The 18,202-nt window shown below is 37.8% G+C and overlaps 1 protein-coding gene across 1 annotated transcript in view; it reads left to right on the forward strand.

Annotated features, from left to right (window-relative positions):
• The window catches only part of SYNE2 (spectrin repeat containing nuclear envelope protein 2), a 237,739-nt gene that overhangs the window by 71,114 nt on the left and 148,423 nt on the right, over positions 1-18,202 (forward strand). Inside the window, exons 26-37 of the mRNA XM_081935674.1 lie at positions 1,054-1,190; positions 2,013-2,160; positions 2,818-3,374; positions 3,745-3,921; positions 5,201-5,351; positions 8,636-8,794; positions 9,459-9,620; positions 11,829-11,930; positions 13,636-13,836; positions 15,204-15,375; positions 15,915-16,027; positions 17,867-18,069. Coding sequence (XP_081791800.1) covers positions 1,054-1,190; positions 2,013-2,160; positions 2,818-3,374; positions 3,745-3,921; positions 5,201-5,351; positions 8,636-8,794; positions 9,459-9,620; positions 11,829-11,930; positions 13,636-13,836; positions 15,204-15,375; positions 15,915-16,027; positions 17,867-18,069 — 2,282 coding nt within the window. The remainder of the gene's footprint in view (positions 1-1,053; positions 1,191-2,012; positions 2,161-2,817; positions 3,375-3,744; positions 3,922-5,200; positions 5,352-8,635; positions 8,795-9,458; positions 9,621-11,828; positions 11,931-13,635; positions 13,837-15,203; positions 15,376-15,914; positions 16,028-17,866; positions 18,070-18,202) is intronic.

Genomic DNA, 18,202 nt, shown 5'->3' on the forward strand with positions numbered 1-18,202 from the left:
CTATGTTTGGAATTTTGAGATAATATAATGGACGTGTTCATAAAATGGTTATTAGGTCAGGTGGAGCCAGTTACAAAGTACCTGTAAGCCAGAGGACAAACCACAGCCTCTGATACAACTATCCTATTTGATTTTCTGACAATGACTTAGGGCAGGGGTGGTACACACTTACCTTCCCTACCGTTTCGCAAATGTGAGTGTGTGCATGCACTTTTGGCGAAAAAAGGGCCTAAATGGGATGCCATAGAACTGGACGTGGGTGGATTGAACCACCCATGATTTCTGCTACGGGTTTGGGTGATCTGGTCCAAACCGGTAGAATACCAACTCTGACTTAGGGGCCACAGAGAGAGCCAGTAGCAGTGTTAATATAAGATTCTGCTTGAGGCTGATGCTTTGGTTTATATCCTGATAACTTCATACTATTTTTTTTTAAAGTTAAAAAATTAAATTGGTAAGGCGGGCTGATGCCAAAGAATGCCACAATGCAATTCACTGGACACAAACACCAAACGTTATCTTGGGGTATTATGTAGACAGGTATTTATTTTGGCAGTAAAAAAAAACAAATGGATTCTAACCGGTCACCCATGGAACAGCTTGCAAAAGAAACATACTGCAGGACATGTTACATAAAACCTCTGCTTATGAAAGTGAAAATTATATTTTGCCATCCTTAACTACTCCTTGGAATCTAGCAGTGGCTAACACAAGGGTTTGAATAATATATTATATAGAGCTATCTTTTCCATTTTAACAGGGTTAGCATTGGTAATTACAGAGCATTCATTAGGTTCCTGTGCAGAAAAATTGATGAATTATTTTAACAATTAAATTAATTATTAATTTAAATTGTTTAATTTTATTAATATTCTAATTGGAATGTATTATAACCAATAGATGAACTGGTGGTGCTTTGTCTCAGTTAACACACTATGGTAAACTGTGGAAAAAGGCATAGTTGAACATTATTTCTGTTTTTGGGTTTATAAATTTGACAATGTTACTTAAAAAATTATAGCACACCACTAATATTTATACATTTTGTTTCAGGCTTTAGATAGTAAAGGTGATTCTTCCTGGAAACCCTTTGATTCTGTGGCTTCACAGTTAGTGAAGTTCTCGTGTGAGATGGACTTGGAAGATTTGCACAAAGAATGGGATGAGCTGCAGTTTGCTTTAGATAAAAGGTACAGTTGGCAAATTAAAATTTGAAGAAGCAGTGGGCTAATTGACTGGACATAAGGGAAGCACACATAGATTTTGTCTTCAAGAAAATCAGTGATGCCCTGTTCTGAACTAGTTTGACTTATCAGATGGTGTGAGAGATGGAGAAAGTTAGTTCAGCTTGCAGATTGCCTCTTAAGTATTCAGCTGTTCATGTGAAGAGGGGATGGCTTGTACTCCTTATGGACTGAGACCACAGAAAGCGAGAAGAAGTTATAACGTGCAATCTGGATTGATTTCTAGGAAGGTCTCATTTAAAAAAAAAGTCATACTCGTCTAGCTTTGAAAGGGAACAACAGAGATTCCTCAAAAATGAAGATAACAAAAATGTGCTCAGGTTGCCCCATCATTATGAACTTCTAAAGGAAGTCGTAGTAACTGATATCAAACATTATATCAAATTAGATTTGTCAAGCATAACACATCCATGTGGATGGCCAGTGCTTTGAACAACTTCTGCAGGCAATGAAAGTGAGCTTGGGAAGTTTTGCTCTTTTTCTAGACTTTTTCCTTATGCTCACGTGGACTAGATATTTTAAACAAAATGGTGAGTTGGGGTGTTGATTATCTTACTCCTGTTAGTCAAAATTTTACAAAGCCTGGCTGATCCTCCAAAGCTAAGACCTATGAACTTTAATGAAAAAGCAAAAAGACAGAAATCCTTGGGTGTATACCACATTCTATGTTAATTGAGTTGTGTCAAGAACTACTCTGTCCTTATATATTGTACAACATGTGAAGACATTTCCTTAAGCAATGTTCATATTGTACTTGCTGTCCTACAGGATGGAATCTTTAAAGGCTGCTTTGGCCCTTGTTATGCCAATTGAAAATGAGTGGTTCTTACTCTGCAAATCAGAAGAACAACTTTGTAAAAGAGACATTCCACATTATGTGATGAGTAAAACTGATCTTCTGTACAAGAAAGTGAAGGTTTGTACTGATTATGTTGAAATTTTCTTGTGAATTCGAAGCACGCCTATTCATCTTCAATAGGTTAGCACCAGATTCTTCTAGAGCATTATCTTTAGTCACAGAAATCCTAAGTGCAAAATGTTAAAAAGAAATTTTCAGAAAAGAACTAGGAAGCCGGACTGCTGAAGCCTCCTCTTTTCTCAGTTCAACTTCCCAATCTCAGCCACTTTTCTCTAAGAGAAAGTAGTAGAAAGGTTCTGAATCTTTCTTACTTTGTATTATACTATAATGTTTATTATGGCCAAAAGACCCAAAGACTTCTTTAAGTGCTTTCCTCCAAATCTGTTTATTCCCCTAGAAGAATAAATGTGTCCTGCTCATCATTTTTCATCTACAAAAGTAGATATGATGCTTAGGAATATAAGAAACTAGAGTACTTTATATCAGGTTGACCTGTTGGTCCATCAACATTGACCAGTAATAGCTTTTTAGACTATTAGGCAGGAGTTTTTCCAACCTTACATAGAGAAGTCAGGTTTCAATCTGTGCCTTTCTGAATAAAAGTATGCAGCCTAACATTTTGCTGTAGCGCCATCTCTCATTTCTCAGATTTAGCATTGTAGTTAATAATATGCATAAAACATAGTTTCCCAATCCTATCGTTCTTTCTTTCAGAAAATTCAGGCATCTATATCAAATTGTATTGAACAATGCAACAGCCAAGAACAAAAAAGCCCTGTAGGATGGACAATTGACCAAAGAGATCGGCAGGCCGTTGGTTTAATGATCAGCGAGTATAAAATACGGTTAGAAGAACTGAGTCAAAAGATACAAGCCATTGAAACAGTTTTGCAAGATTTTGAAAGTTTTCGGGCTTCCCTGAGATATATTCAATGTTCTATGGATACCTCTACATCACTGAGCTGGTCTCCACAGTCAATGCAGGAGGTTTCTGACATGGAGAAAGAGGCCAAATCTCTAGATGAGAAATGGAAGCAGCTTCATATCTATTTGGTAGAGCCCGAAAGTGGTAAAAAGATGAGCTGTGAAGAGTTGGTAGCAGATTTACTTGTAAAAGAATGCCCCTCTATTGGTTCTGAAGCAACTCAGAATCAAAAGACTGAAGAATTTTCCTTGAGGAATAATGAGCTATTTAAAAATCTTCAAGATATATATGATTCAATCAGTGGGATAGGCTTGAGGGACCCAACAATTCCTGCTATTTCACAAAGGTAAAAAAAAAAAACTTTTTTTCACTAATTCTTAGATCTTATGGTTGAGTATTTTGGAAGTTGAAGCCTTTCTTGAAACTAGAAGCATTTTAAAATAATACACAATGAATCTGAAAGGTTTATTTTTCAGGAGGCACTTGACTTTCTTGCTTTTCCTTGAAGACATCTCATTTTTCATCCAAGAAGCTTCTTCAGCTCTAACAAGGAATTCCAGTTGCCTCCTGAAAAAGCACCTTTGGGACAACCATTACCTGGATGACTGAGAATTTCCATAGACATAATAAATCAAATTATTTTAAAATAAAGAATATCAGAATAGTCACAGTGAAATTATAAGGTATCAGTCTGTTTTTTTCTCCTGATAATATAGGTTGAAGTTGCTTGATGAACTGTGGAAGAAGTTGGATCGCTGTGCTCCAGAAATGAAAGCCTTGAATGAGATTAGTCAATTTTCCCAGTTGCCAAAAGCCCAGGAGAATGAAGTCAGTCAGCAGTGGGGATTTACCCAGGGCCTATGGAAGAAGACTAAACTTGCCATTACTGAAAAGTAGGTCACAATTCTATATTTAAATGTTCCTCCAAGGAAGTCCTACTGGAATTCAATAAAACTTACTTCTGAATAGGACTGTAGCAGAGGTGGTATTCAGCAGGTTCTGACCAATTCTGGAGAACCAGTAGTAGAAATTTTGAGTAGTTCAGAGACCCGGCAAATACCACCTCTGACTGGTCCTGCCCCCATGTATTCTCTGCCTCCTGAGTCCCAGCTGATTGGGAGGAAATGGCTATTTTGCAGTATCCTTCCCCTGGAGTGTGGAGAGAATGGAGATTTTATAGTATCCTTCTCCTGCCACACCCACCAAGCCACGCCCATAGACCCGGTAGTAAAATATTTTAAATCCCACCACTGGACTGTACTATATACAGTTTATGTTGTTCTGCTATATTTCATGCAGCTGTAGACTGCGATTTACCCATCTTCACACATTGCAATAAATTAGAGATAAATGATCACTCATGCTAGAACACATAACTTCCCTTTGATATCTCCTTTAATTGGAAGTTAAAGAACTAATGAAAAAAATGTTTATGTTTATCAAAATTATTAACTCTGTCAAACAAGTCAGTTATTGGAAGCCAAGAGCAAGATATATTTTCTGCCTGTGGTTGTGGGAAATATCAACTTGGAACTTTTGGTTTGTTGTTGTTGTTAGTTGTGAAGTTGTGTCCAACCCATCGTGATCCCATGGACAATGTTCTTCCAGGCCTTCCTGCCTCTACCATCCTCTGGAGTCCATTTAAGCCCATACTGCTACGGTGACTCCATCCAGCCACCTCATTCTCTGCAATCCCCTTCTTCTTTTGCCCTCAATCTAACAACTGCCTTGCATAATGACCAAGTTGCTAGTCCCAATTGTGGGAGACAGATAGTCTTAGTCTCTTTTTGTCTACATGGACAGTTATCTTCATAATAAATAGATGCCAATTATCATAGGCATCTATCATAACTAGAACACCAGCTTAGGAGTGGGCGATGCAAAACTGGAAATAAGTTAAACTCCTCTCCTTATGTAGTATGATTCTAATTTTAATTTTCCTCTAAGATGGTATATGAAACTATGAAAGAATATCCCTGCATTTAATCCCTAGTTTACTCCTAAAGGTTACTAATTCTCTTCCTCCTTTTTGTAAAAGCTTAGTTACTTTGAAGTTGAATGGGCACACTGGATTCCTTGACATGTTCATAATCATTCAAAAATAAGGTTCTCTAATTTTAGACAGATGTGTAAATGTCTTCAATTTTCTTTTGGCTTTGTTCCCTTCTATAGGCGTGAGTACTGTAAAAGCACAATGGAACTCTTGAAGCAATATCAAAGCTGCAAAACCTGTTTGACTAGCATTATTCTGAAGCAAGAGAATGCCCTATCACAGCAAGCCTCTTACATGGGAAAAGAAAACCTGCAGAAGATAATTGCTAAGGTGAAGTTGTAGGGAATTTTTGTACCTAGTAAACCACTTTCTCTGGTTCTTTGCAAATGAACAACACCCTGTAGCATTCAGTGGTGGGTACGGGGCACAATACATTGACAACTGGAGGGCTTTCATTTTAAACAAAGACCTAGGAATTAGTCATAAGTATTTTTCCTCCTTCACTGCTGATCACTGCATTAAAAGACAGCTGTAATGTTTTCAATATATCATCAGTTATATACTGCTTAGGTACAGTATATCATCATTTGACACAAAGGTCTAATCCAGGGGTGTCAAACACAAGGCTTGTGGGCCGGATCTGGCCCATGGGGTGTAGGGCTGCCCTGGAAAAGAGAATGATCAGCCTGCAATGCCTCTGCCAGTGAAAATAAAGCTCGCGAAGGCCGTGTGTGGCCATCTCGACCACCGTTTTCACTGACAGAGGGCTGCAGGAGGCCCTCCCAACCAAAAACGGAGCTCGCAAGGGCCACTTTATGCCCACCAAGCTCCATTTTGCTGGCAGAGGGTTGCAGGAGGCCGCCCCAGCTGAAAACAGAGCTCATGAGCCCATTTTTGCTGGCAGAGTGCTTGGGCCACCACAGGCACCCCCGACATGAGTGATGTCAAGCTGGCTATGCCCACCCTGGCCTCGCCCACCCCGGCCTCTGAGGTCAAACACATCCCTGAGGTGGTCCTCAATGAAATTGAGTTTGACCCCTCATCTAAATAAAGGCCTCAGTTCAGAGTATTATCCTCAATTTGAACAGCCATTGTCTGGCTCAAGAACACTATGTTTTATGGGCAGAAACTGTGTCTTACTTTTTGGTTTGTTGCTGCCTATCCAGTACAGCTAGTAACTTACAGATTCATAGTGAACAAAGATAAAATCCTAATAATCCTAATCTAGGAGTGTGTATAGCATGTTCTAATGAAATGGGAATTATGAATCTGGATAGATTTTAGTCCAGAGATGCATTGCTTGGTGCCCTTTGGCTAATACCTATTAAGCACCGATTGCATTCCTCCCAGCCTGCCACAGATACAATCTGAAAACAAATTATCTCTGCTATGGAACACAGTCATTTTAGCAGTGATTCATTGGAGAAGCCCCACCTGTGTACAGTGTTGCCATCAACACTCCAAGGGGAGATAGGAGACAAAGCTTCCAAGCCAACAAACTTTGGGCTTCTTCCAGGCTTCCTCCTTCAAGTGTTGAGATTTTTCAAATGTTACCATGTCTATAGGCAAACCTTTCTGTTGATTAAGATATAGATATGTTTCATGTATCTTACTGTAGGATAGAGGAAGAAATGCTCACAGGAACCCAATTGAGCCCAAGCTTTCTGCTGCTAAGTGAGACTTTGTTAAGTGGATTTTGCCTCATTTTACAACTTTTCTTGCCACAGTTGTTAAGTGAATCACCACAGTTGTTCAGTTAGTAACACAGTTGTTAAGTGAATCTGGCTTCCCTATTGACTTTGCATGTCAGAAGGTTGTCCATGACCCATTGTGATGCTGCAGTGGTCATAAGTGTGAAAAATGGTCATAAGTCACTTTTTTCAGTGCCGTTATAACTTCAAACAGTCACTAAATGAACTGTTGTACGTTGATGACCACCTGTTTAAGATATTTGAATATGTCAATATTTCCATGCTTGAGTGGGAAACAAAGTTTATCAATAGGCAACACTGTCAACATTAACAAAATATATAAAGAAAAGAGATGGATGTTTCAGAATTTGGTAGTAGTGCTTGCTACCTTGCTTGCCTTAAAGATTTAACTTTACCTCAAAGAGGACTTGAAATGGGTCATTCCATTTCAGAAAAAAACTTGACATCTCTTTCTGTATCTTTGTTACTTAAATAAAGGCTTAAAGGACTCTCATTCCTGGTCTTTTAGGATTTTCCCCAGCTTATGTATAATGTAATTAATGATAAGAGTCAGAATACAAATATGTGTGAGGTATCTTTCATTTCTACCAAGATTTTTTTATTTGGATTCAACAATGTCATGAGCATTTTCTCACACATCAATTGCTATATTTCCAGTTTATTAATTCACAGGTACAAAAAGAAGGTCCTTAGCTGTGGGTTTGGTTTTTTAAAAAGGGTATTGGCCTTTAAAACACAGGTCTGTCCTGTCATTCCTGATCTGGCTCAATTCTGCATTGGCATTTCTAAAGAAAGAAATTGATCAGAATTCTCTCCCCCCCAAAGTGTGCAGAGTTTCATGCTTATTTTTTCTGTTAGAAGAATAAGAGGACAAGTTGTCGATCATCTGTTGCTTCAAAACCTTTGCCCTCCTTTCTCATTGTCTAGCTGGATGTACTAAAAACAGAGAATTGTCTGACAGGGAACAAAGCTGTCATTAACAAAAGCTTTATAATTGCCAAGTGGTAAAGGTCAGTGCTCCACTGCCTGTGTTTGCGTGTTTTGGGGGCACAAAAGAGCCACTTCAGAAGTCCCAAGTAGAAAATAAAAATGTTATTTTGCAAGTTTCAGAGGCACAAATTTGGTGACACAATTCTATAAATTAAAGTGGGTGGTTTATTTTTGGAAACAACTGTAGTTATCAAAGGAAGTATTGAATTACCTGAAAAACAGTGTTTATTATTTTATATAGTGAAGGCCTCCCAACCTTTTGGGCACCAGGTATCGGTTCCACGGTGAGAGGTTTTTCCATGGACTGGAAGGGGCGTGGTTTCACGCGCTGCCTGCATCCCATGGATGGGGCTTCGCTTGTTTGCACGGCCCAGTTACTGGCATGCCAGTCATGGACCAGGGGTTGTGGACCCGTATTAGATAGAATATTTGAGGTTTGATTTGCCATTAACAATCCAGGCCTTGGTTTCAACATAGTTTTGACAGTATAATTCAATATTATACAAACAGTATATGGCAAATGTGTGAGAGGAGAATTGCAAGTCCATATATTTGAAAAGAAGATGAATAAGCCAACAAATAAACCTGAGATATAGTTATTATGCAAGTTAATGGAAGAAAGCATTTGCATAAAAAGAAAGCAGAATATTGCTCAACGTTTAAAATATTTAAATACACTTAATTCTTGTTAAAAGGGAACCAAATTTTTTAAAACTAGGAAAATTCATAATAAAGCACAACTCAGTTACTTTTTTCCTCATTCTTGTTTTATGCTGAAATGAATATAAATATTGAAAATCAAAGGTCAGTGCGTTGCCTCTCCTTTTCCATTTTGACAAGTTTCTTACTCTTTAGAATTTCCCACAAATGTAACAGACTTCTTCATAAATGTGTATTCTCATCTTTTCATAGGTCAACATGGCAAAGGAAGAATTTAACAGTTACTCTGAGGATGTTGATAGATTAAACCAAATGTGCAAAAATCTTCAGTCTCAAGTGAACAAAATGAAGAGTTTTGAGGAGCCCCCATTTGAGAATGAGGCTAATGCTATTGTGGACCGATGGCTGGATGTATGTTATATAAGCTAACTATAAGGATGTTCCAGATTATCATTCATTGTAATAATTAATTTTGACTTCCAAGTATTTTTCAAAGTAAATGAAATTAAATTTAGCATGATGAGAAACCCAAAAGGAGGGAAATTTGAGTTATAATTGGAGCATGCTTAAAACAAAGTGGGACTCAAAGAAATGCAAATTCTTGTTGGAGATAATTCTCAAAGATGTAAACAAACAATCAATATTGTCTTGTGTTGCCTATATTGCTTGGCACTCCCAGGAGTTTTTCCATAAGTGCAGATCTTAAGCACGTGTTACTTCAATGCTTTAAAAAGCTAGAGAAAGATATTGACTGCCTAATGAATATGCCCAGGCAGTTCCTAACTAAAACCAGTTAGAACACATTATTGGGAGAAGATTCCATCTAATAAACCAAGCCACCTTGCCAAACCTGTCTCTAGAGTCTGGAGAGCTGTTGTGATCTTTGATATGATAATTTTTAAAACCATATTTAGCAAGAAACTGGCATGGGAACATTGGATTACTTCCCTCCCCTTATTTGTTTCTGTGTCTGGCTTCATTTTACCTTGCCTCTCTCTTCATGTTCTTGCTTGATTAGAAAGCTTTATGTTCTGTTTCTTTCTCTTTTTTTGGAAAACATAATTCCCTCTTCCAGATCAATGAGCGGACTGAAAGCTATTGTGAAAACCTGGAAAGAGCTCTGGCTTTATGGGACAAACTTCTTAACATATCCAGTTTGCTTGATGAATGGTCAGATGCAGTTCAGAAGAACTTAGAAGATGGGAACATGACTGAAAAGGAATTGGAAGAATTGGAGGTATGGTTGATGGGGATTATTTGTCATTCCCTAAGTGCAGGCAACTTTTTCTAAACTAGATGGAAGAATGGGACAATGCCCTCAAGGTGTGACTCAAGATATAAAGTTCTGTTTTTTTCTTCCTCCCTCCTTGTTTTCTCTTCCATAGTGCCATCCTTTCTGCTATTTTTTTCCATTTGCTTATTGATCACCACAAACACTGCCTCCAGGATGATTCCTTTATATATACATCCCACTGGGCTTTCTTCTCTGTACTTGAATGCAATGATAAGATTCATTCATAAAATTCCTTGCATTTCTTTATGAGATGCAGATATGAAAAAGATATGTTTGAAAAGCTATTTTTATCATGAAAAGGAAACTTTAATTCAAAATGATAGTAGGTGTTAACAACAAAATTTAAGACGAGGTCTTCAAAACCCTTGCCATTTTTATATTAAGATGCAGCCTGTTCTAAAAAGGAATAGGAATCCAGTGCGAATAATTTGTTTGTCATGAGAAAGTTCTTTTCTTTTCAGTCAAATCATTCCCTCATATTGCTCCGTATTACCTACATAAGTGATGGTAGATCTGTGGTGGTAACTCTGTGACAGTTCAAATAACAGTCTTTCTACATCATACCTGAAGATGGCAAAAATTGATCTCAGAGCCTTTTGATACGTGAAGTGTGTAATCTATCACTGTAAACAGCTTGAGACCAATAAATGAATATTATATTAATATGGAATCCCTGCCTACATTATGTAACCGGATAAATATTACCAATATTATTTTGGCTTCCTTGCCACATATACTTAAAGGCTTCCTTCAAAGCCTTTAACTACATGTAGCAAGGCCACAATCGGGGATTTTGAAAACTGTAGTCATCAAAAAGCCTTTAGTTTCTCTATTTATTAGAACAGTACAAAAATCATGCAAAACATCATGGAAATATCATCACCACAAATATCTCAAAGTGCCTATCAACCATTCTAGTCCAAGCCAGGTTTTAAGGACTTATTTGAATAGGGTCAGAGTGGGGGCCACACAAGTATGACCAAACTATGAGGGACTATCCTCAGAGCCTTGTTATATAAATAACAACATTGTCAAGTTCTCTTCAGTCATTGCTTTATCTGTAATTCTTCAAAAATGCCAGGTGGGTATGTTTATAAGATTGTCCAACTCAACACTGGGTGGTGTACAAAATAAAACCAAAAGTACTTAAAAACAAAAGCAAATTAATGGAAGGGGAACACATACTTTAATAGTAACACTGAACACCACCTGGGTATATCCTAGCCTGTCCCCGAGTCAGAGGAATAAACCCCAGGTTTTCAGAAATGATTTAAAGATTCAAAAATGTCAGGGCAGCCTAAATCTCCAGGGAGATGTCATTCCAAAGAGCAGATGCCATGCAAAAAATGCCTTCTAGTTCTTATCAAATGACATTGCTTAATGGAGTGTTTCTCGACTCCAGCAACTTTAAGACATGTGGACTTCAGTTCCTGGAATTCCCTAGGTGGGCTCTATGGATTTTACGGAATAGGCAGAAAAGATGGGAAAGATCACTCTGGTATTCAGGCTGTGTGCCATGAAGGGCTTCCTAGGAGGTAATCATCAGTGATAATCAGTCTAGTTTAGAGGTGTCAAACTCGATTTCATTGAGGACTGCATCGGGTGTGTTTGATCTTGGGAGGTCAGGCTGTGCACGTGGCCAGGGGGGCGTGGCCAGCTCGACATAACTTGTTGAGGCTCTATTTTTGACCATGATGTCCTCATCAGCTCTTTGCTGCAGAAAACGGAGTGTGTGGCTCCATGGGCCTCTATTTTAGCTAACAGAGGGCTGCAGGAGGCTGTTGCAGCCAAAAACGGAGCCAAGGTATGCCTTGCATGGCCTCCCTGAACTCTGTTTTTGCTGGCAGAGGCACCATGGGCAAGCCCTTTGCTGTTTCCAGGGCGGCCCCACGGGTCAGATCTAAGCACCCCGCGGGCCGGATCTGACCCCCAGGCCTTGAGTTTGACACCCCTGGACTAGTTTAATAGCAGAGGTGCTACATGGGTATCCTGAGTTATATTCCTAACTGTTTATGCCATTGTATTTTGGCCCAGTTGTTGCTTCCAGCAACCTTCAAGGGCAGCGGATTATGGTTTCATTCAATAATAACTAGTAAAATAAAATTTACAATTGGATAGTTTGTACATAACCTGTTTTCTGTATCTTCTCAGGCCGATGTCCTATTCCAAGAAAAAAAGTTAGAGGAATTTGATACACAGGTGGATGAAATTCAGGATCTTCTTAACAGCAGTGAACCCCCACTTGAACTACAGGTGAAAGAGGATTAATTACAAAAAATATGATTGTGGTTGATATAATAGGCCTGCCCATCTTTGTTGTCCCAAAAAGGTTTTCTATGCCTTCATATTGCCTTACAAAACAAATTGTAAAGATCTCTTTTGCCATCATGTCTAGGTGACTATAGGAATAAAACCTCAAGAAGCCCCCCAATTTAACTTCAAGGGAGGAAGGTTGAGTTGGTCAGGAATTAGCTGGGCTCATTTGTAGGCTGAAAATGCTCCCATCTAGTGGTTTTCTGGAGTTTTAAAGGTGAGAAGCAATAGCTCTAATTCAGCTATTTTCCCCTTCCTAGTCATCTTAGTTGAGATTAAAAAGATTGGGACATAGGTTAATTCTGTGTACACTCTGAGAAACAGAAATCTCTGGAAACTTGCCTTGCCAGAAGTGCCTGGCAATTATAATTAGGAAATTTCATAAGTGTGTTTGTGCCTCAGTATGTGCATCTGTGTGTGTGTGTGGGGGGCATGCCTTCCTCTTAAGTATTTGAGTATCTGTAGAAGGGGAAATTTCTCATAATCCTATCTTTGTTGCATGTCAGGAGAGGGTATAACACTAATAAAGATGCTTAGCACCTAAATTAGACATTTTTTGGGGGGGGGAGGATTGCAACAAAACATTTGCACAACATTTACAACATCCTTTGAAGGCCATGAAATAAAGGAAATATTTTCAGTGATGTTCTCAAGAAAATGCTAGAAATATCCTAAGTTATGGGGAAATTATTTTAACAAGTAGTGCATAGTAAAAAGGATTTTTCTGAAGAAAGAAATATTCTGTACTGCATATATTGTTGCTTTCGGTAGTGACTGTGTTGACCTTAATAATTTGTGATGCTGTTGGTCAACATCTCCTTTGAATGCTAGATTATGATAGAACATGGTTGCAAACACATTGTTATGAAAACAAACTTGGCAATTTTAATTAGAGCACAGAGTTCCCTGAGGTGCTGGTGACCGACCCAGATTGGATCCTGCAATATTATCCAATATTTGCCTTCATTCGTTAATTAGAACTGATTTTCTTGATTTAAGCCTAGCTCAGTGGCTAAGCTTGTCGATCAGAAAGGTCGGCAGTTTGGCGGTTCGAATCCCTAGTGTCATGTAACCGAGTGAGCTCCAGTTACTTGTCCCTGCTTCTGCCAACTTCTAGCAATTCGAAAGCAGGTAAAAACGCAAATAGAAAAATAGGAACCACCTTTGGTGGGAAGGTAACAGTGTTCTTGCACCTTCGGTGTTTAGTCATGCCAGCCACATGACCACGGAGACGTCTTTGGACAGTGCTGGTTCTTTGGCTTTGAAACAGAAATGAGCACCCCGCCCCCAGAGTCAGGAACAATTAGCACACATGTTTGTGCAAGGGGAACCTCTGAAACAAAACTCACTAGATGAAAAGATTTTGTGTTGATGTGAAAGAAACTTACACTGTAATGTTATCATGTAGACATTGTAAGGGAAAAACAGAAAATAATTTGAAAATGGAATGCCTTTTTCATTAACAATTAGCTTCAACCTTTTAAATAAATCTTAGGTATACCTAAAATATGAGATGTGTTTGTCATTTCTTGCAAAAAAAAATCGTAATTTAAACAGAAGGCAGATATTTCTAGAAATATTTCTCTTCAATTTCTACTAAAATAATGAGAACTCCTAATTTGGCATCTGTTTTGCTCCTTTTCAGGTTATTAAATCCTCTCTTTTGAACAAAATGGAGTTAATAAGAAAGCATTTACCAAATAAGTCAGAACCCACCGAAGTCCATAGCAGTACAACAGAGCTGAAAGGAGACCTTTATCTTGCCAAGACTCAAATTGGAATGACAGAATCTCTTCTGGAAGCTTTATCTCCATCTGATCCTTTGGAGATTTTTACAAAATTGGAGGTACTTCAGACACATACAACACCATAAAGAAGCATCTTTAGTTTGCTTGGCAAAGCAAATGATATTCCATCTGCAGATAATATTTAGAACTGCTCTTATAATGACATAGATGGAATTTCAATGGTTGGACTCAGAGTGGGACCAGAAAATTAGGAGCTCCATCATTCTCTTCCATATGAATTTCCCATATTCCCTTCTCCTGTTACCTTTCATAGTAGTTAAAAATTATGTCAATGTCAGTCTCAATCATGATCAATATGAACCAGGATTCAGAGACGGAGTTTGTACAAAATATTAAACCACAATGGATGGGCATATAAGTAAAAAAAAACACAAGTATACATAGACTTAGCACAATCTAGTTATACTTGGGCAAGATTCACACATAAATAAGCCATAATGTGATTTTTGAATTGTGTTCTGTCATAGTCAAGATTGTTTTAACTTAGCAAGTTTTAGTTTGAAATCTTGCTTAGCAGTATATGTGAACATAATGTAGGTTAGTAACTAGCTTCAAAAACTTATTAAAAACAAAATCCAATCACATTTACTTATGTCAGCATTGCCAAATTATTACATTTGGACATTGGTAATTGTATATTTATATGATTGCTATTATTTATGACTGTACAGAGTTTTAAATTCAGTAGGGGAAGGAGTGATGCAGAGCCTGTGGGAATAAGCACATCATATCTTTTGTCATATCTTTAAATCAAATGTGTCAGACATTGAGGAAAGAAAGACCCTTAACTCCATTTGATTGAAATGATTGAAATTGAGATTGAAACTAAAGTTTAGTGATTGCAGTGAAAGTAAAGCTAGAATGGAATATTCCCATGCAAAGGTTTCACTCCCCCCCTTCCTTTGCTTTCTCCCCCTTGACCAATAGGATGTCTTTGGGGAAAAGCTTGGATGTTTGGCACCTCTCACTACAATTACCCATTCAGTTCCTGTCCTTAGAGCAGGGGTGTCCAAACTTGGGAACTTTAAGACTTGTGGACTTCAACTCCCAGAATTCCCCAGCCAGCATGCTGGCTGGGGAATTCTGGGAGTTGAAGTCCACAAGTCTTAAAGTTCCCAAGTTTGGACACCCCTGCCTTAGAGGCTGATTCATTCTGGTTCCCTTGCAATTTATGGCTGATTGGTTCATTCCCCCTTCCTTGTAATTTGTGGCAGGATGCCATTCCCCCCCTGGCTTTGTATGATCCCAGGAAAAGATGCAACTTCTTTTAAAAGGTGCTAACAAATGTCATTTGAGAAATACTTATTGTTCCTGATTTCCTTGACTTTCTAGGACCTAGCTTACCAAAATTATTCCCAGATAGGTTTTCTGTCAACATGACAATGATATTCCCTTTCTTATTTAGGAAATACATCAGAAGATTCTTCATCAAAAACAACATATGAAATTGCTTCAGAAAGGGACAGGTTATCTGAACCCTGATGTTATTGAATTAAAGAAGCTGCTGACAAGTATCACTGACTTATTTAATTCAAAAAAACAAATATTTCAGGATCACTTTACAACTCTCTTGAACTGTGAGTGAAAAGTTATTTTTATTTTTTTCTTAAATTGCCAATTTCACGCAGTCCCTGTTTTCCTTCCAAGCAAATTTTAACTGGGGAAAATAGTCTGAATTGACAGTTGTTTTATATAAAAGTGTTTTGGAGCCACAGAAAGGAGCAGAATACAATACTTAAACTTTTTAGAAACATTCATGAAGTAACTACTTCAAATTTTTATATACTTAAAATATAGTTACTATAATAAGTAGATAGTAATATAAATTTGTAACTTAATTTTAAAGATATAATTGTGTGGAGGGAAAACTGCCTCCTTTTTCAATTTGCTTCAAAATCTACACCTATGATTCTTTTTCAATGTTAAATAATTATTCAAGGATTTTAAATTGTTTTTCTGATTGATACTTAAATTTGTAAAGGCTTTTCCTCCAAGATCAAAGAGAATTCCAGCAACAACAGAGCTAATTGTTTTGATTCAAATAATGAAGCCCTCTGTCTCTTCATCCTACTAATCTTTTTTTTTCCTTCAAATTTTAAACTGCATCTTCCTGCAGACCAGTGTAAGCATTTTGATGATTGGTTCAGCAATGTCCAGATCTCTCTGGAAGAGTGTTTTGGCTCCTCTGAAACAAAAGAGATGGTGGAAAAGAAAATTCATCAACTAATGGTAAGGCATAAGACTGCAAATTGTGTTGACTGCTTTCCTTCAGGATTCTTCAAATTTTAAATTTTCTCACATTAAAACTGAGTGTGTGTTTTAGTTTCACATATTCTGTATTGTGTGTTCTTTTATAATACGAAAGAGCAGAACTAGTTAAATAGATTAAAATTGTGCTATGTAAATTTCAGAGGATGGTAGAGGACAGGAAGGCCTGGAGGAACATTGTCCATGGGGTTGCAATGGGTCAGACATGACTTCGCAACTAACAACAACAACAACAAATGTAAACTTAGTGTGGAGATGGTTCATAGCATTTCTTTCTTAGTAAATGTACCTTGGGGAGCACAGTGTAAGGCCTGGCTACAAGATCTGGGCTACAAAATCTGAATAACCATAAATGGCAACCAAAATATCTAGAAAAATTGAATTCTTTGCTACTATCTTGAGTTATCCAGATATCCAGCCCTTATCCTGATAAGGCTATGGTTCTAGAAACGTTTAACTGGGGCTGCATGCATAGGGGGCCTCATGCACATTGCATTTTGGGGTTTCAGATCCACACGTACACTTTGGGTACTCAGTCCGGAAAAGGTTAGCCATTACTGTCTTAGGTTTTAGGTTCAAGATATTAGTTGAGCCTAGTTTGTTGAGCCTTGTGCTATTTGAGGAATTGATTATTTTTACTTACTATCTTTTATTGTATTTTCTATTGTTTTATATTCGATTAAGATAGGTGACAATAAATATTGACATAGCAAACCAACTACAAGTTTATTGACCAACAGAACAGTGATTCTATCAAGAATAGAACCTGTGTACAGATAGTCCTCGACTTACACACTAGAGCCCAACATTTCTATTACTAAGTGAAACATTTGTTAAGTGAGTTCACCTTATTTTGCAACTTTTCTGGCCACAGTTGTTAAGTGAACCGCTGCAGTTGTTAACTTGGTAGCATGGTTGTTAAGTGAATCCCCATTGACTTTGCTTGTCCGAAGGTTGCAAAAAGTGATCACATGAACCCAGGACACCGCAACCATCATAAATATGAGTCAGTTGCCAAGTGCCCGAATTTTGATCAGGTGATTATGGTATGCTGCAATTGTCATAAGTGTGAAAATGGTCATACGTCACTTTTTTCACTTCCCTTGTAACTTTGAATGGTCCCTAAACAAACTGTTGTAAGTTGAGGACTACCTGTACTAGAGGTTGTAATTTTGCTTCCCCCCCTTTCTATCTTCAATGAAAAAAGAAAGTAGTCATTTGAGTCTTGAAGTGTATCAAGATTGGAATAGTAAGTCATGAAACAGAGGGATAAGTTTCTTCTGTGAAGGATTCTTTTTTTATCAGAAGCATAGAATACTCCAATACTCCAATCATTTCCGGTATATGTGTGTCCAGGGCAGCGTTACCTATTGGAAGGGGGGAAGATCAGAGTAATGAATCATTCACAGCCACATGAAAGCATTGTCTGTGAATGGATGCTTTGAGATAGAAGCCTTTGATTAATTGATTACTCACCATTACATATTAATAGTTTCTTTTGACTATGCCAAGAGAAATGTGAGTGAGAATTGAATTCTATTGAAAAATCGTGCATCAATGTTGAATGAAAAATCAATTTTGTAGGTGCTGATCTATTAATAATAGGTTATAATCTATTCAGAAATTGTCACTTATTGCAACAATCAAGGAGTGTGTTGTGGATGGATGGATGTATAGGTAGGTAGGTAGCTAGATAGACAGACAGACAGAGCAAACTATAAAACATATCAAACAATGACACCAGTGAAAATATATTGCTGATCTTGGATAAATCTCTAATTAATGAGTTTTTTCCCCCAGAGTTTCCTAAATTTTGAAGACAAAGGCAGTGATATTGATGAGGTGAAGACTGTTCTGAACCAGGTGAAAAACTATTTGCCCAAACCAAATGTCCATCAGTTGAGTAACTGGGTGACGGACCAAGAAGTGGAATTGCAAAGAGTAATTTCCAAATGTCAGGCACGAAAAATTGAGCTTCACTACTTTCTTCAACAGTTTGCTAGGTAAGAAGCCAAAATGAACTAGGCTTGCCTCATCTATATTGTGATACAAAATGTTTAGATGGACTTTAAATCTAGTCCCCCCAAAATAAGTTTTGAGATTGATGTATTCCTCCTCCTACAGTACTAAATAAGT

Source organism: Natrix helvetica, assembly GCF_964273705.1.
Source record: "Natrix helvetica genome assembly, chromosome: 1".
NCBI classification, from domain to species: domain Eukaryota; kingdom Metazoa; phylum Chordata; class Lepidosauria; order Squamata; family Natricidae; genus Natrix; species Natrix helvetica.